Source organism: Papio anubis, chromosome 11 (assembly GCF_008728515.1).
Source record: "Papio anubis isolate 15944 chromosome 11, Panubis1.0, whole genome shotgun sequence".
Classification (NCBI taxonomy): domain Eukaryota; kingdom Metazoa; phylum Chordata; class Mammalia; order Primates; family Cercopithecidae; genus Papio; species Papio anubis.
The window spans coordinates 78,190,619-78,218,048 of record NC_044986.1 but is presented as its reverse complement, the minus strand read 5'-3'; the positions used below and the strand labels follow the sequence as shown (position 1 = coordinate 78,218,048).

At 41.9% G+C, this 27,430-nt stretch overlaps 1 protein-coding gene across 7 annotated transcripts in view; it reads right to left on the bottom strand.

The window, feature by feature from the left end:
- NRG3 (neuregulin 3) overlaps window positions 1-14,946 on the bottom strand; it is a 1,118,981-nt gene extending 1,104,035 nt beyond the window's left edge. For all 7 annotated transcript variants that reach the window (XM_031652669.1, XM_031652672.1, XM_031652670.1 and 4 more), the window contains exon 1: window positions 13,979-14,946. In XM_031652669.1, coding sequence (XP_031508529.1) covers window positions 13,979-14,801 — 823 coding nt within the window. In that variant the 5' untranslated portion in view covers window positions 14,802-14,946. The remainder of the gene's footprint in view (window positions 1-13,978) is intronic.
- Between the last annotated feature and the right edge of the window lie 12,484 nt (window positions 14,947-27,430).

The window sequence follows — 27,430 nt, the reverse complement described above, 5'->3', positions numbered from 1 at the left end:
ATTGGCTATTAATACTAATTTAACACTTGCACTTACACAGTGCTATAGCCCCTCTGTCTGGTAACAAGGAGCAACCAAGTAAGCCTGAGCAGGCGAGAGTGATGAACTGGATTCTTATCTGAAGGTTCTTCTTTAGCGTGAAAAACGTGGATGACTCAACTAATTTCAGCTGCCGATATGTAAATGAACGGATGCGGTTCTCCAGTCCATGACAGGCACTCTCCGGCAGGCCATGCAAGAGCCTCATCTTATACAGACTCCCAGCATTTTCCTCACCACGTGATGAGTGCAGACAGGAATCAACAGCAGCATTCCTTTTGAATCTGATGCGATGTCAGCATTCAATTCCAAAAGGTGCTGAGTGGTTTCTGCAAAGAAGACCTCAGATGGAACCAGAAGGGTGATGTGGCAATCAATTCATAAAGGAGTTTTTGCCTCTGAAAAACCTAAAGGCAGTCACAGGTTAATTTAGGTGAGGCAGTGAAATCAAGAGTTCTTTCTTGTTATTCTTCTTGTATCTCTACTTGCAAATTTTTAGGTATTTGAAAGCTGTTATTTTGGGTTAAATCTAGGGCTTTGTTGATGCGACTATGGATAAACTAAACATCCTTAAAACACACCAATTCTATTGCCTTTTGCAGCACTTTGAAGAGGCATTGGAATGAAGTCAATACTTAAATATATCCAGCACAAATCAGAGACAATATCTTTAAATGATTTGGAACAAGTTAGCTTTAAAGAATCTTTAAAATTCGCTGCTCATTCCTCTCTCCAAGTCATCTTGGAAACCTCGCACCTTCTGAAAATACCACAGATATTGTATCACTTCCTTGCAACCCATTGTGACTGTGGCTTAACACAGAATCAAGCTGTGTCCTCCAAAAACCCTCCCTCCTTAATCAGGTGCTGCTCCAAGGAAAAGGTGAGGCCATCTGTCCACCAGGTCAGAACCCTCACTGGCTCCCATATAGGTGGGTGCACGCAAACTACTACGTTTATTAGTGACCTTTCCCTCCCTGGGCTTCCCGTCTCTATTACTCTGCCAAAAGAAATTCTCCCTTGAAACTACCTTTCTCCCTCTAAGCACTACTTTCTGAAATGGCCTAATATGCTTTTCAGTTGGAATCACACATTTCAGCACTTAATGATTCTTCATTACGTATCTTCTGATCGTCTCAACAAAACCACAGATGCAGATGATGAATGATCTTTCTTGTGTATCTCACACTTTGATGTTTGCAGAACTGGAATAATGCCATTCTCAGGATACAAGTGGGGTTTTACATGTGTTAAGATGTGTGAAAAGTGTGGCAACGTGTTGTATCAGGAACACTCCTGATATGAGTGAAATAGGGTTTTATTGAATATAAATACAAGGTGTCCACTCAGAAAGGCTAAAGTCAAAAGGGAATGTGGGTGTTTGCATGGAGTCTCACTAAGAGGGGATCCTGAGAACAAAGGAAAATGCTGATGCCAGGAAGACCCTCTTTGCATCTGCTGGACTGTGACACCAACAACAAACATTCAGAGCCACCATCCAGTCTCTGTACATGGAAAAATCTATAAACTCAGGTCACCATCCTGGTAGCATGAAGTGGTAAAGGCCAAAGGAATGTTCCTAAAGTTTTATCTTATTGTTTCAAGTTAGTATTGATGTATACAAAAAGTGCACAACTCAAAAGTATAGAAGTTATTAAATTTTGATGAAGTGAACTCACTCATGTAACCAGCACCCATACCAAGCAGCACAATATTATCAATACAGGAAAACCTACACCTGGGTCCCCTACCATTCACTTCCTGCCCCTCCTCCCCAAAGATAATCACTATCTTGACTTCTAATTGTTATACATTATATAAATAGAATCATATATTTTTTCTGGCTCCTTTTGACCACCATTGCATTTGTGAGCTATCTGAAGGACTTTGAGCACAACTCATCACCAAACTTATGGATCATGTGCCCTACAAATCACCATTCTCCAGTGGACTCTGGAGTCTGTCTATAGTCCAACCACTGAAAATTAATATAAGAATAAATATATTATGATTCTGGGAGAGGCTTATAGCATCCAGTAAACCTTTGAACTGGTTATCCCACCCACTCATATTTGACCAAACATCTCCTTTCTAGTACTCAGCACTATCAATTAGCCTTTGTGTTCTCTTTTCATTTGATCCTTGAAATAGATCAGGTAGTTGAGATATATATATATATATGATTGATTTGTATTGGCTATATCCTTCAATAGCAATACTACTAAGACTGTCTAACATCTGCAGACTGGAAGAGCCGTTAAGTATCTCATTAAATTCCCATCTTCTATACCCTTATAAAGCCCAGGCTAATCATCAAAGGCCCAGAGTAAGACACTCTGCCTTCAATAAGGCATTATTTCCCATGAGCAAATGGAAATGCATTTGCACTTCTACACATCTGCATTTCACAGCAGGAACCCAACTCCATCAACACTTTAATGCTGACACCACCAATTAAGAAACAAACTCTTTGGCCGGGCGCAGTGGCTCAAGCCTGTAATCCCAGCACTTTGGGAGGCCGAGACGGGCGGATCACGAGGTCAGGAGATCGAGACCATCCTGGCTAATACGGTGAAACCCCGTCTCTACTAAAAAATACAAAAAACTAGCCGGGCGTGGTGGCGGGCGCCTGTAGTCCCAGCTACTCGGGAGGCTGAGGCAGGAGAATGGCGTGAACCCGGGGAGGCGGAGCTTGCAGTGAGCTGAGATCCGGCCACTGCACTCCAGCCTGGGCGACAGAGCCAGACTCTGTCTCAAAAAAAAAAAAAAAAAAAAAAAGAAACAAACTATTTAAATATAAAGAAAAAACAATCTTCACAGAACCAAGACCAAGAATTGAACTGATTCATGGAGTATATTCTTTACTTTTTTCAAAAGTATAACAACTTCTAATTAGAAAAAAGATAATTCATGAACAGCAACTAAAACTTAGAAAATACAAAAAAGTACAATAAATTAAATAGCATCCCTATTCCATAATCTAGAAAGAACTACTATGAACAATTCGGTAAACTTCCTTTGAATACAATTACTATATATTAAATCTAGTGACCAATACAGCTTAATATCATGGACATCTTATATAATTTTCTACCCAAAGTTTTAGATAAACATTATATAATAAACATTTCCCAAAGGCTTTAAAATTATTACAACAAAATTTAATAGCTTTGTAATACCTATCACATGGGTAAGCAAAATTTATTTTACTTATTATTTTATTTTAACTGAAAACATACAAATGCGCATTCACTTGCCAAATACTTGGTAGAGAGCTCAAGGCTTTTATCTGAGTAAACATCTGTTGTCCTTCTTATGAAAAACCATACCTGTGCCGGGCGTGGTGGCTCACGCCTGTAATCCCAGCACTTTGGGAGGCCGAGGCGGGCGGATCACAAGGTCAGGAGATCGAGACCATGGTGAAACCCCGTCTCTACTAAAAATACAAAAAATTCGCCGGGCGCGGTGGTGGGCGCCTGTAGTCCCAGCTACTCAGGAGGCTGAGGCAGGAGAATGGCGTGAACCCGCGAGGCGGAGCTTGCAGTGAGCCGAGATGGCACCACTGCACTCCAGCCTGGGTGACAGAGCGAGACTCCATCTCAAAAAAAAAAAAAAAAAAGAAAAGAAAAACCATACCCGTAATGTATATTGTGATTTTTCCAGTTTAGTTTATTGTGGAATAAAAACTTAACATGTGAAACAACAAAAGTGCAAATTTCTTACGGATATATACATATATTCTCCTTAAACTTCTCACAACTGTGTCAACTAGAAGAAGCACTTTTTTAAAAGTGACTTGTGTTTATGGATTATATCCAACGTAATGAACTTAGTTTTAATAGAAACCACAATTCACAGATATATAGAATACTTAAATGCATTACCCACTTAAACTAACAAAAACAATCAGCATAAACAGGTTTGGGGGCTAATATGACTAATACCTGTTAACCAAGGCAGCTCTCAATTTGGCTAAGACAGAAGTGCTACCAACCGTACCTGCTCGGCATGGAGTGGGCCTTTGTCAGATTTTTTGGTTTGGTTTTTAATTTTATTTAAGTTCTGGGATACATGTGCAGGACGTACAGATTTGTTACATAGGTAAACGTGTGCCATGGTGGTTTGCTGAACCTATCAACCCATCACCTAGGTATTAAGCCCCACGTGCATTAGCTATTTATCCTGATGCTCTACCTCCCCCGACACCCACAATGTGTTAGTTTTTTAATGCAGAAATAGAGAGTATCATACTGAAAAGTCAATGAAATAGAATTCAGTCAAGCTATCATTTAATATAAACATTTCTACAGCCCATTTTTTAAAAAATTCTGGAGTCTCTAGATTTTGCCACCATGCTGAGGAAAGCTTTGGTCTAACAATAGCTTTGGGCAAACAACCCCCTCGGCCCCCCTCATAGACTAACAATGAGTACAACTGTCATTGTTAGTTGATGGGATTCATGTACAGTCTTACAGGATCTTGACAATACAATCTTTCTGACACTACAGTATTCCTATCCTTCAGCACAGCTATTCAATAGGTGTCACGTGATCTTAGAACTTGATCTATTTCCATTATCTTTTTTTAAGTCTGCAAAAGTAATGATCTCAACTATCTTTTACTTTAACCCAAAGATAATTTTTTTTTCTTCTAGCTAAAAGATCACTTGGCAAATAAAAATGTCAAGCAAGTAAGCAATGATTGGGTCTAGTTTGTAGTACCCCTGGCAGAATATCAAGGTCTCACCAATGTTCCGCTTCTTAGAACTGGTAGATAATCAGTGATGGGTACCTTGCAGTGTGGCTCCAAGATGGAATTCAGATGTTCTGCGGCAGGCACTGCATAGCTCCAACTCCCATCATTGATTTGGTAGAGTCAGTACTTTAGTGTCTACAGAACTAAAAGGCTATCATTCCAAATGCTCCCTGACACTTTTCCATTGATCAGTCTCAGCATACACTGCAGTCACTATTGTAACCAAAAGTAAGTTTGGAACGGGCACAGAAGACAATTTTGACTGGATTTTAGGAAGCAGAGGAATAAAGTTTGTAACTGGTTTCTGTGATTGTTATATTGAATCATCTACAAGCAGTCATAAGAGAAAATAGAGAGTTAAAAAGATCAAGGAACAGAAGTTTAGAGGTAGGAAACTGTTGCTCAATGGGCACAAAGATTTAGTTATGCAAGAGGAATAAGTTCTAGAGATCTGTTGTACAACACAGTACTTAGTTAACAATACAATAGTGCACACTTAAAAAAGAAGATAGATTTCATGTTAAATGTTCTACCTAAACAAAATTAAAACCACAAGAGAACACAAGGAAATTTTTGGAGGTGATGGATATGTTTAGTACCTTGATTGTGGTGATGGTATTAACAGGTATATGCATATGTCCAAACTCATTGATATGTACACATTAAATATGTACAATTTTTTGTACAGTCATCCTTCGGTATTCCAGGGGGAATAGATTCCTCTCCCCCAGGATATCAAAATCCTAGGATGCCATGTCTTTTATATAAAATGGCCTAGTATTTTCATCTCACCTAAGGATAGCCTCTCATATAGTTTAAGTCACCACTAGAGTACTTACAAGCAGTGTAAATGCTATGCAAATAGTTGTTATACTATACTGGTTTCTTATTTGTATTTTTAATTGTTGTGTTGTTGTTTTTATTTTTAAATATATTTTTAATACCTGGTTGGTTAAATCCACAGATGCAGAACCCAAGGATATGGAGAACCCATTGCATATCAATTATACATCAACAAAACATAAAAAATAAACAAGAAGATAACATTCAGGACAACATATTCTTTATCTTTTACTGAAACATCTGAATTTCTCCTTAGACAGAAAATCCAGGCAATTTCTCTCATTAGATTCCTTCGTATCTGAGAAAAGAACAGGTATAGTGCAGGTGAGCTATTTATGGAGTTTATAGTGGCAAATGCCACTATCGATGTGTAAAGTGCTTGACAGAAGCAATGTACAAATGAATATAGTGACACTATAACAGTGAGTCAGGTAAGTAAGGCTGAGGTGGGGAGAGATTACCTGTCCTATAAAACACCCCTCCAATCTTCTTGATTATCCAAACAATTTTTGCAAGTCCTAGGCAAATTATACATCCTAAGCCCAGCTTGATTAACTCTATCAGTGAGATAACCAAACCTAGGCTACAGGCCTAGATATGATTGTTTTTCTATCCTTATTTCAAAAATAAATAACACAAATAATGTAGAGTGCTACATGCCCAGGCACACGGTAACCCTCCATTTGGCAGCTGTCATTTTTATTATTACTTAAATTCTTAAGCCCCTTCCAAGACTGATTATCTGTGACTAATCCTTCTACATTACTAAAAGTAAAATTCAAGCTACAGAAATCCAGAAAATCTGATGATGATGAGGGTGTGGCTTTCTCTTTTAGTGGATTTCCAGCTCCCTGGCAATTCACAGGAAATCATGCCAGAGGTTGCATGTAGTCATAGGAAGGTATCTGAGGAGGAAGGCTGATATATTTAAGAATTCTTATCAAACTTTTAGCATAAAAATGCTATTCCCATAACCCTGGCTGTAACATATTAAGGCTAAAGTAGTTACATGGATTCAGCTGACCTTTTCTTCAAAAAAAATGTTCTTATGGCCTATATCGCATCCATGATACACACTCATCCATGATACACACTATCACTTCTAGGAAAAGGCCTCAAAGACAAAATCTTAGCACTGGAAGCTGCAAAAATTCCATTATTAAACTTAATTCGGAATTCAGTTTGTAGGTTTGCTTCTGACTAATCCCTTTTTATGCCCGAGAATGGCAATCTATTATTTATGTATAATCACCAGCCTGTCTTGAGAAATAAAAGCTTATAACAACAAAAAAAGGTAATACTTTAAGATACAATTCAGGATGAGATTTCCAACAAACACAGATTTGAAGAAATCTATTTCCAAAATGCCAATATTAAAGTTCCCCAAAGTACAAACACAAACAGTATATTTAAAAGAGCTCCTTGATGGATATAATCAACCTATTAATTCTTGAGAACCTAATTCACAGTAACTGCTAAGTGGTCAAGGGAATGCAGTGCAGACACTGCCTATTTTCATACAAATTCTCTCCAAAATCTAAAGACCCAATGACAATCAGCGTAGGGATGGCACAAAGGGGCACCTTGGACATATTTTGCTTTATCAAGAATTTTTAGATTTCAGATTTCAGATCATTCAGCAATCTCAGTCATTTTCTCCCAAATTTCAGCTCCTCTCTGTGATAAACGTATGCTGGAAATAGGATTTAAAAAACACCTACCAAGCAAAGAATGAGAAATGATGACCTCCAGTTTGTGGTTCAACTTCCAAGGTGATTTGAGGTAGAATTCCACACTATATTTTATTGTGTGTGCCAGGATATCAGAGAGGAATATAGGAAAAACCCAAGGGCATATAAGAACAATAATCTTTCATTGTGATGAAAGATCCCTCAAGCTAGGTAACAAACCAGCTCCAATATTTCAACCGAATTCAATAGTCTGATGTGCTCTTGGATGAAAATAACCAGTCTATCTACTTCCCATTTCACTTGACATAAAAACAGTGACTGTTTTTCAGCTTATAAACTCTGTTGGGAGGGGCATGTAAGTCAGGTTATTGTCATCAAACTCATTATACCAGGGGAGGAAGTTAAACTTCAGAGAGATTATATCAGTTCCTAAAGGTTGCACAGCTATTACAGAATTCATGGCTAGAGGTTTTATATAGAAATATACAAACAAATATTGTTTATAAATATATATACATATATATGTATCATACACAAACACATTTGTTACCCTTCCATGAGAGTGCCTAAAAATTATGGTCATGACTGCCTCTCATTTCCAATACTGTTACCTCCTAAAGGAATCACTTTCTTAATCTAACTCTTCTTAGCCAACTGGCTGTCACCATACTGCCTGGCAGGAGCACACCAGTGGGGCCCACTGCACAGTGAAAGGGACACAGCCACCAGGCCAAGCTCAAGGAAACCTACACTCCACTGCAACTGCCAGCTGAGTTGTGCATTTAACAATACTCAGCTGGGTAACAGATTTGTTTATGTCAGTTGTTCTTACTCTAATTATGTAATTTACTTAAATATTATGTAAACCAGTGATATATGATTATGGAAATGAAAGATAATTGTAGTTTCTATTAAAATGTAATTGAATGCTTTGAAGAAACTCCAAAAGGTAAGTTGGTTTTTAAAGAATAAAAAAAGAAACCGAATCACATAGACAAGAAAACTGTAAGAGATTCCCAGGGCAAGGGTTTATCATTGTATTTATGAAGAACCTGCATACGGATTCCTTCACTAGTGTCTTTAAAAAAAAAAAAAAAAAAAAGGCAAAGATGCTAAGCTTAAACCAGTAGACACATACTTAGAAAAAGCCTTCGCCTACATCAAGACATGGGAGGCTAAATCAACCAATTACTTAACGGCATTGCAATGCCCCCAGATACTCAGTAAACATTTGAAACATGTGACATGTATTATGAAAATATAATTATATGAATGTATATGATAGCTTACGTTCAGTTGCTCAACTGTGGTGTGGAATCAGGTAAAAATGCTATCAAAATTAATATGATTTATATACCAATCTACGGGGGAAAAGAAATGACCATTCACTTCCATCAAGTTTTTGGAATCCTTAATTATTGTTTTAAATCACCAACAGTTTAATAACTCAATTCCCTAAACGAGTATTTTTTTCTTTAACTTTCTACGTCAATTTAAGCAGTCTAACTTAGCAAAAGGATTAACTTTTAAAACAACTTGAAGCAACATGTTAAGCATATCTAAGAAATTTCATTTAATGAGTATTGACTCCTTGTACTCTAGGCTAAGGAAAAAAGGGGGGAAAAAAAACCACAAAAGCCTGAAAGGAGCCTTCAGTCAGAGCCATGATTCAACTATAAAATACTGGAAGGTAGGAATACAGGTAGTCTTAGGGGAAGGGTGAAATGGAAAACCAAACTAAACATGTGTCTAACGATTTTATTTATAATTGCATGAATAGGAAACATTTATTTCGGTAAGTTTTGATTGTGATATTGCAAAGTTTCAAATAGAGTCCATTGCTCACTTCACTATGTATATGGTTCTGGAGGGAACACTTTCTTGGGTGGAAAAGTAAAATTTCTAGGATCTCAAAATGTATTTGTCAACGCAGTACCAGCTCTGTCCTCACCCAACACACGACTCTAAAGATAAAAACAGCTAGAAAGAAAGAAAAATGAATTTCAGTTCTATTCAGAAGCAATTCAAATGCATTTTAAAGACTTAGATTTATGACTATTCCCTTGCTCTTATATATTTCGGGGCCAACTTTCATGTTCCATTTTTGACATCCCAGATAGAATATTGAGATATGTTTGGCATTGGAGATGAGAGGTTATGAGGAAAGAATTTCTACAAAAGCAAGTTGAAAATAAGCTTTCTTCTCATTGTGTACAAAGGGGAGGAAGGGCTGAAAAAGTAGCTCCAGAGAGAGGAGAGATGGTGTTCCTCTACATCCTGGATCTCCCAGGATGGCACTGATTTCAAACTGCACCAACACTGCTGTTGTGGCCCAACCTGAATTTAGAAAAGCTTCAGTAACAGCGAGAAATTGCCAGAAACCAGCTTTTTTTGGGTCAGGTTTTGAAAATAGCATAAATATAAAGGTAACTGGATTCACAAATCAAACCTGCAGAAGGGACTCTCAATTAGCAACACCACCTCCTATCCCTCACCTCAGTTTGAAGAACTGGGGAGGAATGCTTAAACCGCATTGTCTTCATGCACGGAGACCAACGAGTCCAAACTAAAAATGGCCCTAAAAAATCTTTGCTAACACACCCACCCCTGCCCTCTTTTTTTTAATTAGGACCATGAAGTGCAGCATAAGTGTGTAACAGTAAAATTGTACAGCATAATTGATTAAAGCAGAAAAGTCTCATAATCTTGTATTAAGGCCAAAGAAAATCAAAACATACTCAGGTTGCAGCATGTGCTCATAAAAAAAAAGCTCTCAATTGGATTTCATAAGAAATATTGATCCTGAGCACTGAATCCTCTCACTTTGGCTACCATGCATGATTGGGGTCAGTACCTTCTATGTGGATGCCTTTGAAGGCCGAGACTCATGTAGACAGAATACAACGTACAGGAGTAACTTTATTTAAACAAATTATATCTGAGGCTGCTTATACAGCAAACAAGTGTACTCTTAAAATTTAAGGAAGATGTTGGAAAGAATAAATAAGAAAAGAGTTGATTTTATCAATGCCTCTCTTAAAAATTATAGTAGGTATGACTAGGTAAAGTTTCATCTAAATAGACTTGATTAAATTAAAATTGCCTCCATACCTTGCTTAAACATCAAATGTACATTCTACATTTATTTCTTCTTAAATACACTATTTGATATTTGTGTGTTCATTATAATTAACCATATACCTTCCAAATCTAACCCAAAGAAACATCTATTAAAATAGGTTCTTTGTCTTTAGTATTTGAATTTAGCCAATGACTCCGGGCTACCACCTGTTAAACAGTATTTTCAGCTTAGTAAAATAATTCTGTGTCTCTAAAACAATCCATATTTGCATTGGCAACATTGTACAACTATATTTCAAATCTGAAAATGAAATTGAAGGAGGTATAAAAGGGAAACACTGATTGTACACTGGTCAAAATCACTGATCTCTACTGTCTGTAGTGACCTCCCTTTGGCTTGAAACACCTGCAAATTAACCTATACTTTCGAACACAAAATGTTTCAAAGATGTTTTTGGTGAAATAATCTCCCCTGGCAATATGTTTAAGATATTCGTTTTTAGAGTCTGAAGTGCAAGCAAGTACTGGGCAACTGGAAACCCAAGAATCCCAGTAACACTGAAGAAAGTTTTTGTCCAGCTCACAGCCTAAACAATGGAGGATGGGAAGAGAAGAATCAACTTGCAAACCCTCCTTTCTCCTCCTGCCTTACAAGTTCAATCCTTCTTTGTCTTTGATCCTACAGAAAATTAGAAACAGTTCTCCAACTGGGCCTTCCCCATAGCAAGAATAGTTTTTGCTTGAAAAAATTCCATTATCCATTAGCAAGCATGTTCATTTTCAGTGAACCAGCCTCTTCCACTCCAAAGAGCTATGCTGCCGTTTACAGACAGGATCCTTCTGATTGATCTAAGATGAACACAAAGACATTCCATAAGCCTTCAGGTATCCAATGCAAAAGCAAAGATCCTGGCCATTAAAGAATTTGTGGGTTAGTCAAAAAACCAAAGCGTCATCCGTAACCATTTTTCAAGTACTACAACAGAATCCATTACTTTCATTAAAAAAAAAAAAAAAAAAAAAAAAAAGCACCAGGACAGAAGAGACCCACTAAAGTACGGAGGTAGGAGCTGGGGAAAAGGAAATTTATCTCCTGGGAACTTTAGGGGCATAACCAAGACAAGTAAAAAACAATATGAACGCCAGTGATTCAGGCTTTTTTCATCCTACAGTAGCATTGCTGATAATCTCTCAAATGAAATCTTAATTTCCTTTTGCTAATCATCCTGCAATCTTGGATGAAAAAATAACTAAGCTATCCTCTTTCTTCAAATCACCATACAACTTGCCTATTTAAATACGTTTTAAGAAAACTACATAATCCACTTTTCATTAAAATTTCCCTTGTTTATAGATGCAAACCAGGTCAATTTCAGCTGGATTTTGCATACTTGTATTATATACCTTAATTCAACTTCTTGTAAAGGTTTAAAAAAGAGAAAGAACTGAACGTAAGATACAAATAAAACAAATACTGCTTCTAAGTCTATGTGAACATTGACACCATTTACAGATTTTTCCCCTCTTTTCCTTGGGGCTGAGGGCCCTGTCAATAATCATTACTTATTAAACAGGCTGCCATTCCAGTCCACAGAATGTAGGAAGAGAGCATAGAGGGGTAGAAATAATTACCTTGGGCTTTTCTTTAAAGACCTCCGGAATGGAACACAAGGGAATCAATTGGGAAAGAACATGAAATACCCCTACCATGTGTAGTCCCCCTCCTCTCCCAACGCATACAAGGGTTGGAGATATACCACACTCCATTATTCATATCAACTGCATCAAAAGAGCAAATCAAAAATCTGGGGTCTTCAGAGTAGACTCATTTTCAGTCCATTGAATATGCTCACACATACACTCATGAATCCTTTATCCTTCTACAAAACTCAAGTTAGATTTATTGAGTGGAGGCTCTAAACACCTCCTGAGAAAATGTGCTCTCAAAAATGACTGTTTCAGCCAAAGGAGAGAGAAGCAGCAAGTTACAGGCTCTACTGCCATTCTGGTTTGTGGCAGATTCCTTCCTTCCCTCCTTCCTGTCTCCCAATTTATCTTCTAGACTGTTTTTTCCAAAGCAAAGTAGGTTTGCTTTTTTTTTTTTCTTTCCCTCTCCTGGACCTTACTTACAAATATACTAAATTCTTTAAAAAGAAAAAAGTTTCAAGGGTTAAGTAACACCCAGGATAAGATCACAGGTGAGGGAAATGAAAAATTAGCAGATGACTGAAAGCAAACCCGGTATTCCCACCATCACTGAAGAGTTAATGATGAACACTCTTCCCTTCTCCCAGATGCTATGGCTCAAAACACAAATACAATATAAAGACAGCATAACCAGACAGTTTTCTGGAAGATAGCCTTGCACAGAACTTGAACTAGCAGGCTGGAGTTTGTCCTAAATAACCTTCACAGGTTGCACAAACTGTTCCCATATCCTGATCAAATCAGTTTAAAAGACGCCTGAGATTTCCTTAGAATAAAAACAAGGTGGGGGGTGCGGTGGGAGGTCAATGAGTCACCTAAAACATTTATTAAAATGTTGAGAAAATATGCACTTTCTATACAAATAAACAGAAAGCTATCATGCTTTGGGTATACTGGCCCATACTAAGCCCAGGTTGAAGATGCTACATTCTAACGGTGACATGTTTCCAAACGGTTGGATGTTCTCACCCTTGAGTGCAGAAAACTCTCAACTCGCCTATGTTTTTCAGGCACAGAGGGAGAGGAGATAAGGTTCACACCCCACCTATGGGAACGGAACAAAAGCAAAGGCTTGGCAGGGCTGAAAAAAAAAAAAAAACTCCTCCTTCATCAGGACCCTAGAGGTGGCAGCTCTGCAGGACTCCCTTCCTATTTCCTCCTAGTTAACTCACTCTGGCCGGCCACAGAATCAATGTCTACACCTTGGAATGGCCACGGGCAGGCTAGGAGGTGACCAGTTTAGCCCTTTGCCTTGGATCGCCTCCTTTCCCCAAGTCTCCCAATGGCTTCTAATTAACCCTTTCTGGTTCCTGCCCAGGTCAGGGCTGCTGGAAGCGTCCTCAGCTACATTAAACGAATACCTCCATCAACTCGTCACCCCACACATGGACATAACTTCCTTCTGTGGTTTATCGTCGGTCACTTTGCATGTGCTTTGCTTTCTTTCCTTCCTACCGGCGGGCGGAGAAGGGGCTCAGTGCCTTGGGGAAGGCCCTCTCTCCCTCCCCGGCCCTCTACTGGAGCGGGATCCGGCAGCTCGCCAGCAGGTCTGCAGAGAGGAGGGATCGCACTCGCGTTAACCCTTTGAAAGGAGCTGGGAGATCTGTTCTCATTTGGGACCCGTAAAAGTGGGGCCAGTGGAGCCTGACAATCTCCCTCCCCTTTCTACACGCCCCCACCCCCGAGAACCAGGGCAGGCTGGCACCCTCCCCTCTGGTGGCCAGTTTTAATCAGCTCTCACTCTGCCCCAAAACCTGGGATGGGGGAGGGGGGTTGCTAGAAGGCAGGCGGCGAGGGAAAAAGCAGGAGGGCAGAAAGGAAACCCAGTAGTAAATCATAGTTGAGACACAGTGTTTACTTACGAAATTTGGGGCTGGTGCTAGTTTCTGGTGTGGTGGTGGTAGAGGAGGAGGAAGAAGAGGAAGAAGAGGAGGCAGCATCCTGAAAGGGAGACAGGGTCCAGGAGGGAGTAGAATCGTGAAGGTAGGAGGAGGTAGCGTATGCCGCAGTGGGCCAGGATGGCATTGCCTGGGTACTTGGGGTTCCTGGCACCGGGGGTCGGGAGCCCGGCGTGCTGCTACTAAAGAACGGGGCCGTGGTGGACAGGACCGTCGAAGGGGCCGCAGTGTTCCGTGCTGTGGTGGAGCGCGGGCTGGCCCGGATGGGCACCCGGTGCCCAGGGAAGCGAGTGGGCGCCCGCGTGATGGTGGTCAGGCGAGTGCTAATCCGGTTGGGCGTCCTGGAGGAGGCGGCACCCCCGGCGGAGGGGGTGGCGGGGGACGTGGTGGAGGTGGTAGTGGTGGTGGTCTCCATGGCCTTGGGGAAAGAGCTGGGCTTCGAGAGGAAGAAGGGGTCCTGGCCCATCCCCTTGGAGTCCACTAGGTCGGTGGGCACGTACTCCTTGACGGAGCCCACCACGATCCATTTGAGAAGCATGAGGCTGAGCCCCAGGCCGATGAAGCCGATGAACAGAGGTACCACGCACAGCCACGTCTGCTGCCGGTTCCACACGATGCAGTCGCTACAGCGTAACTCCCGGGGGGGCTCGGCCGCCCCTTCGCCGCCGCCGTCCGGGCCCCCGCCCGCCGCTGCCGCCGCCGCAGCCGCCGCGGTGCCCTCCTCGGCCGAGGCGGCGGCTGCCGAAGCGGCACCAGGTGGCGAGGCAGCGGCCGCCCCTTCACTCATCCTAGGAGCCGGTCTTCACCTTCGCCCCCCCGAGGGCCGCGCCAGAGGCATGGGGCCGCGCGGGTCGGGCGCGGGCGCGGGCTCCGGCGGCGGCGGCGGGCTCGGGCGCAGGCAGCGGCCGCGGCGGCCGCATGCAAATCGGCTCCCTGCCCCCACGCCCCTCCCCCCGAGAGGCGGGCGGCGGGCGGGGAGGAGAGGAGCGGGGGAGGGGACGGGGCCGGGGAGGGGGCGGTGAGGAGCGCGGAAGAGGGGCGAGACGGGCCCCCGGCGCCTCCGGTCGGTCAGAGAGCGGCGGGGCGCGTCTGCAGCCCGCCAAGCGGCCTCCTGCGCGCCGGGGCCCCGCACCCGCTGCTGCTGCTGCTGCCCGCCGCCTGCGTGCGCTCCAGCCGCGCCGGCATCCTCGGGGCACCGCGCCCGACCCGCTCCCTGGGGCGCCCGTTCGCGCCGCTCCTGGGCCTCGCACCGCCTTCAGTGGCCCCGCCGGCCGGTCGCGGGGTGCCGGGTGCCAGCCAGCCGCATTCCGACACAGAGGGCCGGCCTGGCCGCCGCGATCCTCGGCGGCTGCTCGGCGAGCCCGGGCGGTGAGGTGCACCTGTTCTTCAGCCGGCCGGCAGCCAACCCTCGGCCAGCACTCTCCCGGAGAGACCAATCCCAGCGCAGCGCGGAGGGCTAGCGGTCCGGCTCCGCTAGCTCCAGCCGTCCGCTGCTCCGCGCCGCTGCCGCCGCCGCCCGAGAGTCAAACTCCAGCGAACGGCGCCGCTGTAGCCGCCGCGAGCCAGGGGCTGGGGGCGCACCGGGCGCCCGCGGCGGGTGCGGTCTGACCCGCCTCCGAGGGACTCGACAAGCAGGCAGAAGATCGGAAATCACGCCCCGGCGCCCTGCCCGGTTGAGCGTGGGGGACGAAAGCGGGAGACTGCGTCGGGGGTCCCCGGGGACGCGGACCCCAGGCCGAGGGCGTCTCCAGGCGGGCTCTGGCTGCCAGGAGGGTGCGTGTGTGTGTGCAGAACCGCCGCGGCGGGCTGGGATTCGGGCAGAGTAGCGCCTCCCACCAGCGCCTAATGCTGGTTTCTTAATGCACACAAGATAAATAAATGATCCAAGCAAATCCCCGTTTGCCGGGGGTTGGCACAAACAGCTCCCTACCGATTGTGAGCCCGTCTCCTGTACGGATCCAGTGGGGTCAGAAACTGACGCTGCTGGGCGAGGGGCGGGGGCGGATGCTGGTGGGAGGGTGCCCGTGCCCTCCCCTGCCGGATGGCGGTGCGGCTAGATGGAAGGCCACCTTTGCCTGAGTTCCTGAGAGATGCAGGTGGAGCAGAAGACCTTTGTGTAATCAGACCTGTCAGATCTCTCCAAGCCATTTATGTGAACTTGCCTTAAAATACTGTCTTTACGTGTAAATGTACGCACAGGTATACACGTTACGAGGCAAGTGTTTGTGAGAGGTAAATGTAAAACGATTTGGGGTTGGACTCCGAAATTCCGTTGCTGGTTTCTTCCCTTGGCTGGGGAGGCACCTGTGTACCTATTTCTCCAGCGCTGCGTGGTACCTGCGGAGGCAAAGGGCAAAGAGCTGGTGTTAGCATGATATATGCTGATAGTGCAAAACCTGGCTTGGCAACTCTCACCAGATTTCCTGGCCTAAAGTGGAAACCGAAGAGGAGGGGTTTTTATTTACAAACGTTAAGAATATAAGGTTGAGAAAGGCAGCTTCCTAATACATTTTCCCAGCACTGTCTGATTGGTGTGGATGATGGAGCCCGCATTCTCTTGTCCTGTATAGTCTCCGCAAAGATGAAGTTTTCAAGGTATCCATTTTATTCACAGGTGGAGAGCCAAACGTTACACTGAAGAGACTGCAGAGAGCAGAGGATGCATTGAAACAGGAAGCCCCTGGGGTTTGCTGCCTACCAGAGTACTTTGCACACACACGGTTAATAAATTATTTTTGATGGCAGTAATGCGGCTGTCACCTCTTTCAGCTATAACATTGAGACTTTCCCCATAGGAAAGCTTTTGATTTTTAGTTTGATGGAGCATGCCTTAATCTAGTAGTGCTGAATTATTGTTCCAAAAATTGCAAAAAAAAAAAAAAAAGAAAGAAAGAAAGAAAAAGAAATTCTTTGAATCCAAATTCCTTTGGCTTTCCAATGTAAAGCACTGCCCTCTTAAGTAAAAACTGACCCAGTCTCTACCTTCTGTGGGTGCTAGGACTCTACTTCCCAGCTAGGAATCTACTTGCCCAGCCTTTCTTGTGTAGCAAATAAAAGCTTTCCTGCAAAACTCTTCGGAATTATAGCAGGTGCTACTGTCAGCTATTTAAGACAGAAAATTACTTTTCCAAAGCACTGCTAGTTCATTACCCACCCCCACCACTGCCAGGATTCCTGTGGTCTCTTCCATTTTTTCTGCCTGGTAGAGTAAATCCAGTGTACAGAAAGGGATGCTATAATGCTGCAGCTGGGCAAATGCGGGCAAATGTTCCCTTTCCTGAAGCCACAGTCTGACAGCATTCACTCCATGTTCTCTCAGTACTCCCTAATGCCTTCTTCATCTGCCTCTCCAAATTCCCTCTACTTCTCATTTCCACTTGGCTTTAACAGCTTATTCATGTATCCCTGTTGAGCTCATTTTGCCCCAGATCCCAAGCCACCGTACTCAGCTACCCATTGGTTGTTCTCACAGTGAACATCATCACCAGAGAGAGAGAGAGAAAAAAAAAAAATCAAAACATTGCTTTGATAGCCTTGTATTGGGGAACAGGTTGTACCACCCTATCCAAGAATGTCTGGCTGGTGCAACCATCATTAACTTGCAATTTTATCGTGAGGCTCCCTGGTAGCAGGTGGTAAGCACTGGCACTGGAAGTGAGAATGGGGAGGGGGCTGTCCACAGTTGTGTCAAGGACAAGTGGTGAACCTTCTCACTGCTAATAAGCAGCCAGTTCACCAGTCCCATGGTAGGGAGGAGCCTCGTTCTGGTGACTCACAGCTCACTGGAGCAGAACGCTGAAGAAGCAGCTTCAGGCTCAGACTCTTAAGATCGGGATTCAAGTTAGAGCTCTGCCACTTATAAGCAATAAAATCACTCTGGGCCACTGTTTTCTCAACTGTGAAATGGAGGTATAATGCCTACATCCTACGTAATTATATGAAATTGTATAGCTAAATGGACTATTCACCTATGATACCATTTAAGCATTATCCTCGGATATCTTCCTGTGGAGATAATTATTCTAACAAATGGGTGTGGCATGCCTCAGCCTCTCCTGAGCTTCCCATCTGCCTGACTATAATTACCTGTAGATATCTCCGATGTGGTCTACGGACACACTAAACTTGGGATTTCTAATCATTGCCTAAAGTTTGACACCAATCAGCATTTCTATTGAAATGCAGTTTTCCCCTCAATGGCACCAATAACCCCAGGCTGAGAGTCTCAGTGCCCTCTCTGACTCCTTACCTCCCATTTCCCAAGTTCAATTAGTTGTCAAGTCATTTACTTTCCACAGTATGATTGTCCAGGGCTTCCTCCATTGCAAAGTCTTTGGTAAAGGCTCATCTTTTGAAACCACAAGGCTGTAAGTGACCTTAGTGGTCAAACACCTCTGATGTGTCATCTCATCACATGTCCCAGCTGTTTGGTTTCTTCTGGCTCTCTGGAGAAAGGCACTTCCTGGGGAAGACCACCCAGCCTGTCAGTGTACATAATTAGAAAAGTCTTTGTGTTGAGACAAAAGTCGGCCTTCCCATACATTCACTCTTTCTCCTTAGCTCATTCTTTATAGAAACCGTTTACAAATTAGGTACCAGGCACAGAGAATATAACAGAGAACACAGGTAAGGCTCCTACCTTCATGGAGCTTATATTTTAAAGAGACTAATGATGAACAAACACAGTAGATAAATTTTATAGTCTATCAAAAAATGAAAAGTACAGGTTTGGACCACCAAGAACATGCCTAGTTAGTGTAATTACAAAGGACATCTCTTCTCCAATCCAAGATCGTCAATCTGTTTCCCATCCCCACAAGGCCATGAGAACTTGACTCTCCTAGCAACATGACACCAGAGTGCTCTTTTATTCCCTGTGGGTTCCCTGGCTAGTGTACTCACTTTTGAAGCCAGTCTGGCCTGCAAAATCCTAATATTCTTCATGATGTTTACTGGAATCATGTCTAGAGGCAATGTGGTTCCCGAACACATTTCACAGAGTAAACATTTTGCAAAGCATGAATAAGGCTAACTTTCCATATGACTGCATATGTCCTTTTTCTCCCTTGGTCTAGTCCACTACTGTGATTATAATGATACACATTTTTTTAGTAATCGTGGTGGCCTTTGTAAAATAAAATAAAACTTGTTTTCTTCACAAGTCTCAACCAGTAATCTTATTTCTTGGCGGTTCTTGATGCTGTATGTGTAGGACCAAAAATCCAAAAATCTGGAAAATCCCCACGTGGATCACGTTATTCATAACAGCTTGACTCCCAAGCATTTCCGCATTAAAACCAATATCATAAATAAATGAATAATAAAATACAAAAAGTATACAGAGCAAAATCTGAAAGTGGAAAGTGAAGAATTCCAGTTCTAACCATATGGAAGTCACAGAAAAGATGATTGTAACAATCTTCAAAGACTTAAGGTATTTGGAATGTTACCAAATTGCACTATCATAAATTAGAAAATGCTGACTACTGTATAACAGGATGTGGAATTAGAAGTTTTTAATAAGGCACTAAGGAAAAAAATAGATGTGAATTTTTAGTGGGAGTTGCCAGAAAACAATACCCAAATTTCAAAATAGGTTAACTATGAACTGGATAGGTAGCACAACAAAATGTAGATTGGGGGAGAATTTTTTTTTGAGACAACGTCTTGCTCTGTTGCCCAGGCTGGAGTGCAGTGGCATGATCTCGGCTCACTGCAACCTCGCCTCCCAGGCTCAAGTGATTCTCCTGCCTCAGCCTCCCAAGTAGCTGGGATTACAGATGCCCACCACCACGCCTGGGTAGTTTTTGTATTTTTAGTAGAGACAGGGTTTCACCATGTTGGTCAGGCTGGTCTCAAACTCCTGACCTCAGGTGATCTGCCAAACTCAGCCTCCCAGAGTGCTAGGATTACAAGTGTGAGCCACTGTGCCCAGCCCAGGGAGAATTTCTGTGAAGAGGCTACCTTTAGCAGAAGTTGTGCTTGAGTTCAGTGGGGGAGGAACGCAAGTACAGCGTTCAAATACAGATATGTATCACTTAACAACAAGGATATGTTCTAAGAAATGTGTCATTAGGAGATTTTGTTATTGTGTGACATTGTAGTGTATACTTAGAGAAAACGCTATGGTATAGCCATCTACACACCCAGGCTATGGGGTGTGGTCTGTTGCTCCTAGGTTATACCTGTAGAGTATGTTACTATATTGAATATTGCAGGCAATTGTAACACAATGGTATTTGTGTATATAAACATAGCTAAGCATAGAAAAGGTATAGTCAAACTATGACATTATAATCTTAGGGAACCACCACTATATGTGTGATCCATCATTGACTGGACCGTCCTTATGCACTGCATGACTCTATGGTGAGAGAGGACACAAAAGAGAATCCTGGAGAGCTCAATCTGGGCCTCTTAGTGTTTGAATGAGCCTCATTGGATTGGGACACAAGCCTCAGGAATATCAAATCAAGGAGATAGGTTAATTGGGCTGTGGCAGCAGCTGACAATTTAAGCATTTGTCAGAAGGCACGAAGATAGAGCCCAGGTTGAATGTTGGGTGAGTGTAGAGGAGAGGAGCAGTAGTCGAAAATGAGCTGGAAAGTCAGTGGTAAAAGATGTGAATGTGATAGATGTTTATGTAATTCTTTTTGCATTGCATTCAAACTGACTGTACTTTAGGGTACCAATATGGGTACGTTATTCTTGACATTCAGAGTTGCCATTGCTCTTTGTCTATCTAGTTTTTGGTCTCCTTGTCAATAGTTTTTGCCTTTCTTATTTTTTAGGCAGAGTCTCACTCTTGTCACCAGACTGGAGTGCAGTGATGCGATCTTGGCTCGCTGCAACCTGCCTCCTGGGTTCAGGTGATTCTCCTGCCTCAGCCTCCTGAGTAGCTGCGACTACAGGCATGCGCCACCACGCCCTGCTAATTTTTGTATTTTTAGTAGAGAAGGGGTTTCACCATGTTGGCCAGGATGGTCTCAATCTTTTGACCTCATGATCCAGCTGCCTCGGCCTCCCAAAGTGCTAGGATTACAGGCGTGAGCCATCATGCCCGGCCTTAGTTTTTGCCTGTCTATCCATGTCATGCCTGGCATTTTCCCCGAACGTTGGTAGATATATTTTTCTTAGATTGCTTCACTGTGCAATTCTATTCTTTTGGAATCATCTTATTGGAGCTAAAACTGGAGAACTGGTAGATGGAAATTTACCTTGACAATTCACTGATCAAGCACCCTCAGAGGACCCAGTGCTTTGGAAAGAGTTTTAAAAAAAACAGCTTCTCAGCATGGTTAGAAACAAAGCTGGTGGGTTCATATTATTTTCTCCTCCTTCCAAACCACAAGCAGGATTTCATTTGACAATTTACATGCTTCTCACCACTCCTGGATCGGGTCAGTGTAAAGGAACTTCTAGCAGAGAAGGGATGTGATGCCAGCTCTCTGAAACGCTTTCCTGTAAGTGAGAAAAAACATCTTTGTCTCAAGCTTCATTATTCCTAAGAAAGGCAGCTTATTACGCTGCATTCAGAACAAGCTGATGTGATTTCATGTTTGTATAAATAACACTTTGGCTTCATCTCACCTGCGTTTTCTAGAAATCTTCATTCTGCTTCCTTAGATTTTGGGCTAAAACCTTCATAACACACTATGGGAGAAAACAAACAAATACTTTTCTACATTTCTTCATTGGTTCATTTTATAACTACACCGTGGAGACTCTCGCTAAGCTGTTCAGGGAAATTGGAGGACAGACAGCCTTGGTGCCACATCTGAGACCTTTGCTTACAGTAGCTGACCTGCTCAACATGGCCCTAACTTGTTTATCTAATAGAATATTACGATACAAGTATGAATTCAGAATTTCCTCGCCCACTTCCCAATCTTTCTGATGATTATTAGTAGTCTGTGAAGGTTTTCAGGTGGCCCACAATCTATCTCTTATATCAAGTAAAGAAATGTATTCTTGATATAGATCATTCGTCAGTAAAGAAAGAGCAGAGGCTTCAGACAGACTTGAACTTGACTTTCAGCAAGTTGTTGTGTGGTTGAAAAGTGTCACTTAAGATGTGCTCAGTGCTGTGGTTGGCATATAGTAGACAGGTCAGAGGTAGTAACAGGTATTGTAATGAAAATCCAAATTGCCAGTGTGGAACATTATCTTAGAGCCTGCCTTTTCCAACAAGTTTTTTTGCAGGAGATATTCACAGGAGTTTGGTGCTCTGTTATTTCTATTAACAAGCTGGATCTTGGCAGTGTATGTGAGCTTTAGGGTCAGGGAAGGGGCACTGTGGAGAGGCATGGACTTCATAGCCCCAGGTGATGAATCCATCTTCATTCCTTCCCCTGTGTGCTACCCCCACCACCACCATGGCCGAGGAAGCCCACAGAATTACCAAGGAATACATGTTGATATCTCATAGCAGATTTGGCCCATCTGTTATCCCCAAGAAGGGCATTCTGAGAGGGCAAAACTTGCTCAATACTCTAAATTGAGAAAGAAAAAACGAAAACACCACCTAGTTTATTTAGACAAAATTATCAACTGAAACCCAGCAGGCTAACAATGCCCATCCCTTGTGAGAAAGATACTCCAAAGGGTTTTGGAGACTTAGAAAACATGTTTTCTATCTTGCTCTTGAGAATTTTATGATTTGGTGGAAGGTGATTCCCTGTTTTAAACAAAGACGAATAAAAGTACCAATGTGTACTTACGTGTCTATGTAACTTTGCCAGTGAGCAGTGCTTAAGCTGAATGCAGATAGTAAAGGAAACAAGATTATGCAAGGACTGGCTGGTGGTGAACTTCTCAACTGCCTTCAGAGTATTGTTCAGGATTGTCTGAGTAGTTTCTTAAGTGTCATAGTTTTGTTCAGCATTACTGATGCCAAAGACAAAAGGAGAACCAGTAAGGAAATTGATTCTATTCAGGCTATTACAACAAGGAGTGCACACCAGGTCCAAAAATCAGAATGCCTTAGCACAGTGGTTTTGCCCTTGACTGTTACAGGGAGGAACACAGCATGATTTACAGTTGGGGGTATTGTGCAATTAGGTGAAGTCCCAGGCACTTAGCTGAACAGGAGATGTTTATCTCTTTGTCTAGCCAGTTTCAGGGGGAGGGACAGTTCTGGTCTTAAGCTAATCATTTATGAGATAAAGAACAACAAGGTGGAGGGTCTGTGTCTGGCCTTTTCAGCTGGTTCAGGAAAAAGGAAGGTCTGTGTTTGGCCTCATCATCCACCAGGGGGTCATCCATGTCTTATGGGAGTCATGGGAAACAGTGGACAAGCAGTGTTACCTCAGTCCCATGGGAAAAGGTGGTTCTTGGTGCTGAGCCACTTCCTGAAACACAGAAGTTGGAAGAGATTTCTGAAAACCAAAATTATGGGGATGGATTCCGTAGGCATTACTGTTCCACAGAAGCATAGGACTCAGGTAAAGTTCAATGTTGACATTGACATAAATTTATGGTTCTCTTTTTAGCATTATGAGAGAGTGTTTGTGCTAATAATTCCTTAGTAATGATAAGAGTGGAAACATATCCTGTAAGACTCATGTTTCTTTTTTCCTCACATGGAAAATATGAAGTAAAATTACTTCCAGATCTTTAGTACTGGTGAAAAACAGTGAAATGCCATAGGAATACCATGGGGCATAGAAAAAAAATGTGTATCTCCATTTGACAAAATATTCTTCATGTTCTAGTTAGCTTGGCAGTTAGAGGATATTTTAGAATTTAGAAGCCACAAAACGGTATCCTAGTACATCTTTTAAAGCCATAGGTATAATCCTATGTAATTTATAACATACACAAACTATGTCAAGATTTTTACTGTGTTTTTTGTGGGAGCTTGTCTAGTGTACATTTTTGGTCTCAATATCATTGCTTTTAATTAATGCAACAATGAAAGACTGTGGGAAAACATCTTCTCCTTTGAATATAGACATCTTAGGACAATTGAATAACACATTTGACCAATCATTATGTTTGTGCATGCTTGTGCTTGGGGTGTGTGTGTGTGTGGTGATATATGTAACAAAGAGGGATATGCAAGCAGTTTTTACATTAAAACTGTCCAGGGAACGAGATGGAATAGAAATGGAATTATATGTATAGATTAATGAAAACTATATACTCAACAGTGATAATTAGATTTCAAACAGAATTAAGGGACAGAAAGTGAAAACAGAAAGCTCTTTAGGCTTACTTACTCAAAGGAATTCCACAGAGCTGGGAAATGTAAAGTTGACCCTCCTAAAAGACTAGCCAGGCCGAATGGCTTCTATTGTGCTTCAGAGAGAGAGCAAGCGGTTTCAGAAGCAGACAAGAGGAGTTTAGAATGCTGTCCAACCCCACTGCTAATGGTTGCTCAGATGGAAAACTCTCTATCAGGAACTGGAATAAAGTTCACCCAACTCTGATTTCTCCTGAGTCACTGCAAAGGAAAACAATTTTTAGTCTCCACTACATTGAATAACATTAAAAACTAAAACAACACTATTTACGGTTAATGGTTTAAATATTTAAAAAAATTAGTCAAAAGTCTCAAAATCCTCATGTTGGGAATGACATAATCAAAAAATAACCTCCTTGGGAAATTTTCAATTAGCTAGGAAGTATTCCCCTGGTAAGCAGAGTAGGATATATGGGTGATCTCTTGCTTTAAGGCAGATTTGCAAATAATTACACACTATTTGCCACCCCACACATAGCTCTGTCTGTTGTCCTTTCTCTCACTGGGAGGACTAAAGAAGTAAACTCACAATTGGTATTCCTCACGTTTCTCCAGGACACACATCTGATTTCTCTGGGCAATTGTCTCAGCAGCAAGACACCTCTTAGGCAAGGCATGATTGGTTTCCAGAATTTGAACCCGAAATGCACCTGTACCTTTTGTTCACTGAAGTGATAAGCATAAATATTAAAGCAAGAGGCTAGAACCCTGGTCTAAGTCCTAGAAATTCAATGTAGACCTGAAGAAGGACAAAAGAGATCTGATATTCTATATGGAAATTTACAAAAGGGACCCAGAAATAGAAAGATTTAGAAGTTACATTAAAAACTTTGGCGAATTCTAAAAGTTGTAGCCATCTTCAAGTGCACGGAAGGAAGGACCTGAAGGGAATTGAACCTCCTGCACAATCTTGCAGGCAGTCTTTTCTGAAAGCTGTATTCCAGTGACCCTTTGAAGTGGCAAGGCACATTCAGGATCTCATCATCCTATAATGCTAATGGGTAAAAAGTGATACCTTTCATCTTTAAAGCTTTCAGACAAACTTACATCATTCAAATTCTTCAAGCATTTCCCCCTTCCTGTGGAAAAAAAATGGCAATTTCTTCTTTCTTTCTAAAAATGTTTTTTTTTTTTAATTTTTAAGATTTTTTGCATGAGTGAGATGGAATATTATGGAGTCATTATGTCTTTTGTTTCCAGACATGGTGTCAGAAACGTCATCCTGAAGACAGACAATTCTGTGCATCAAAGTTTTCTTGTCCCACTGTGCATTCAAGGGAGACTTAAATGGAGTTGTAAATATTTTGATTAAGCTAACCAAGGGTCACATATAATTTCTGAAAACGCAGGTATCAAATACTTTATGGATTTAGAGAATGTGTGTACATGGAGCAAAGAGGAGAGTTGAAACTATGAACAGCAAATTCTTGATTCTCTAATATGAAGAAGGATGTGGGTAGCACAGAATGTATTTTAACAAACAGGAAGCCTGTGATTGAATCCTACTTTGTCTAACAATTTGATGAAAGTCTCTGGGTCTCAGTCATATTGTCCACAAAATTTGGCAAGCACTATTGTCAGGATTGTTATAACGTTAAAACAGAAAACAAATGTGAATATATTTTGAATATTTTAAAACGCTCTGCATATATTTTTAAACATTCAAGTACTATCAATTAATGTGATTACGAACATTTATTGTATTCAATTGTGTCTTTATATTGGATGATACGGAATATATGTAAACTTCACTGTTTAAAAAAAATCTCAAACTGAAAAGTAAAAGGGCAACTTTTCTTCACAATTTTACACTATGTGTCAGACTCCTTTTGTTCTTTATAGGTTCCTGTCTATCAAAAGCAAATGAAAGTTCTCCAGGGTACACATTCCCAGGGGCACAGGTTGGGCCATTCCTTGAAAGCTACTGCCTTGGCAAGCTTGTAACCAAGAGGAATATATGCTGTCTAAGCTGTCATTCTTTGCCCTTTAGGGTTAGGCTGGAGGTGAGAGAACTAATTTGGAGTCACCTCTTCTCTTCAGCTGGCCCAAACACTTTCATTTTGGATCTTTTATGTCGTAATTTCCACTTCCCTCAGTGCTCTTGGAGTCAGACATCTTACGATTACATGTTTTGTAGCAATGCTTTTAGTTCTTTCTATTATTGCTAGTGGCCTGATTAAGTGGTCGAAATAATAAAATCCAAAGAAATAAATGGGTCCTATGCTAACTTGAAAGACTAATTACTGCCTGACAATTACAGATATAGCAACTTCCCAGAGTCATTTTTATCATTATTTTACTTAAAAAATAGTACATTATATGTAAGAGAGCTCTCATATTAGGACCTTAAACCATAATACAGCATTTATGTACTAATCAAGGTTTTTGCCTAAATATCAAAGTATCTTTTGTGAGGAGTTGGGGGGGTGTCTAAAGAAGCATACTATCAGTGATGTCAGTAAAATGGTAGAGTAAGTAAGGGTCTCTGAGAATCCTCTTCTTCATGAAAACAATGAGAACATTGGCAAAAACTGTCAGAGTCAACTTTTAAAAAATATTGGAAATTTACCAGAGCAGCAATCTGAGGAGCATTTATTCAATAAAGAAAAAAAAAAAAAAGGCTGAATCTTGGTAAGAACAAAAAGCATGTCCTATTTTCATCCTATTTTCATCCTTCTCTCTCCAGCTCCACAGTAGCCTTGAAAATCAATAGTCTGCAATCACCAGTAAAAACTGCAGACTGGAGGGGGCAGAATGGGGTTGGAGTTCTTTCAAAGCTTCATTTCCAAAAAATTGTCATTATTTGACCCATCTAGTGGTTCCCTAGAAGAGCCAATTACAAGGCTGAGTTTACCTAATATGACTCAGAAATCACCAATACGAAAAGCCCCTTTTAATCAGGGGCTTGTGTTTGTAAGATTTAGAAGCAATATTTTAAGTTTGTGTTCACCCGAAGCAGTAGGCAACATTTGGGGCAAACACTAAGCTAAGCAAAAAGTTTAAAAGGAAAAGTTGAGGAATGAGATGTCCATGGGGGTTTTGAAAAGCTCCAACATGTTTTTCAAAATATAGAAGATCATGCACAGCATAAAGCTATGCTTATGCCAAGGGAAGAACTGACGAAGGTCTAGGCTTTCATTTGTGACTGACCTTGAGGTTCTATGTAAGCAGGA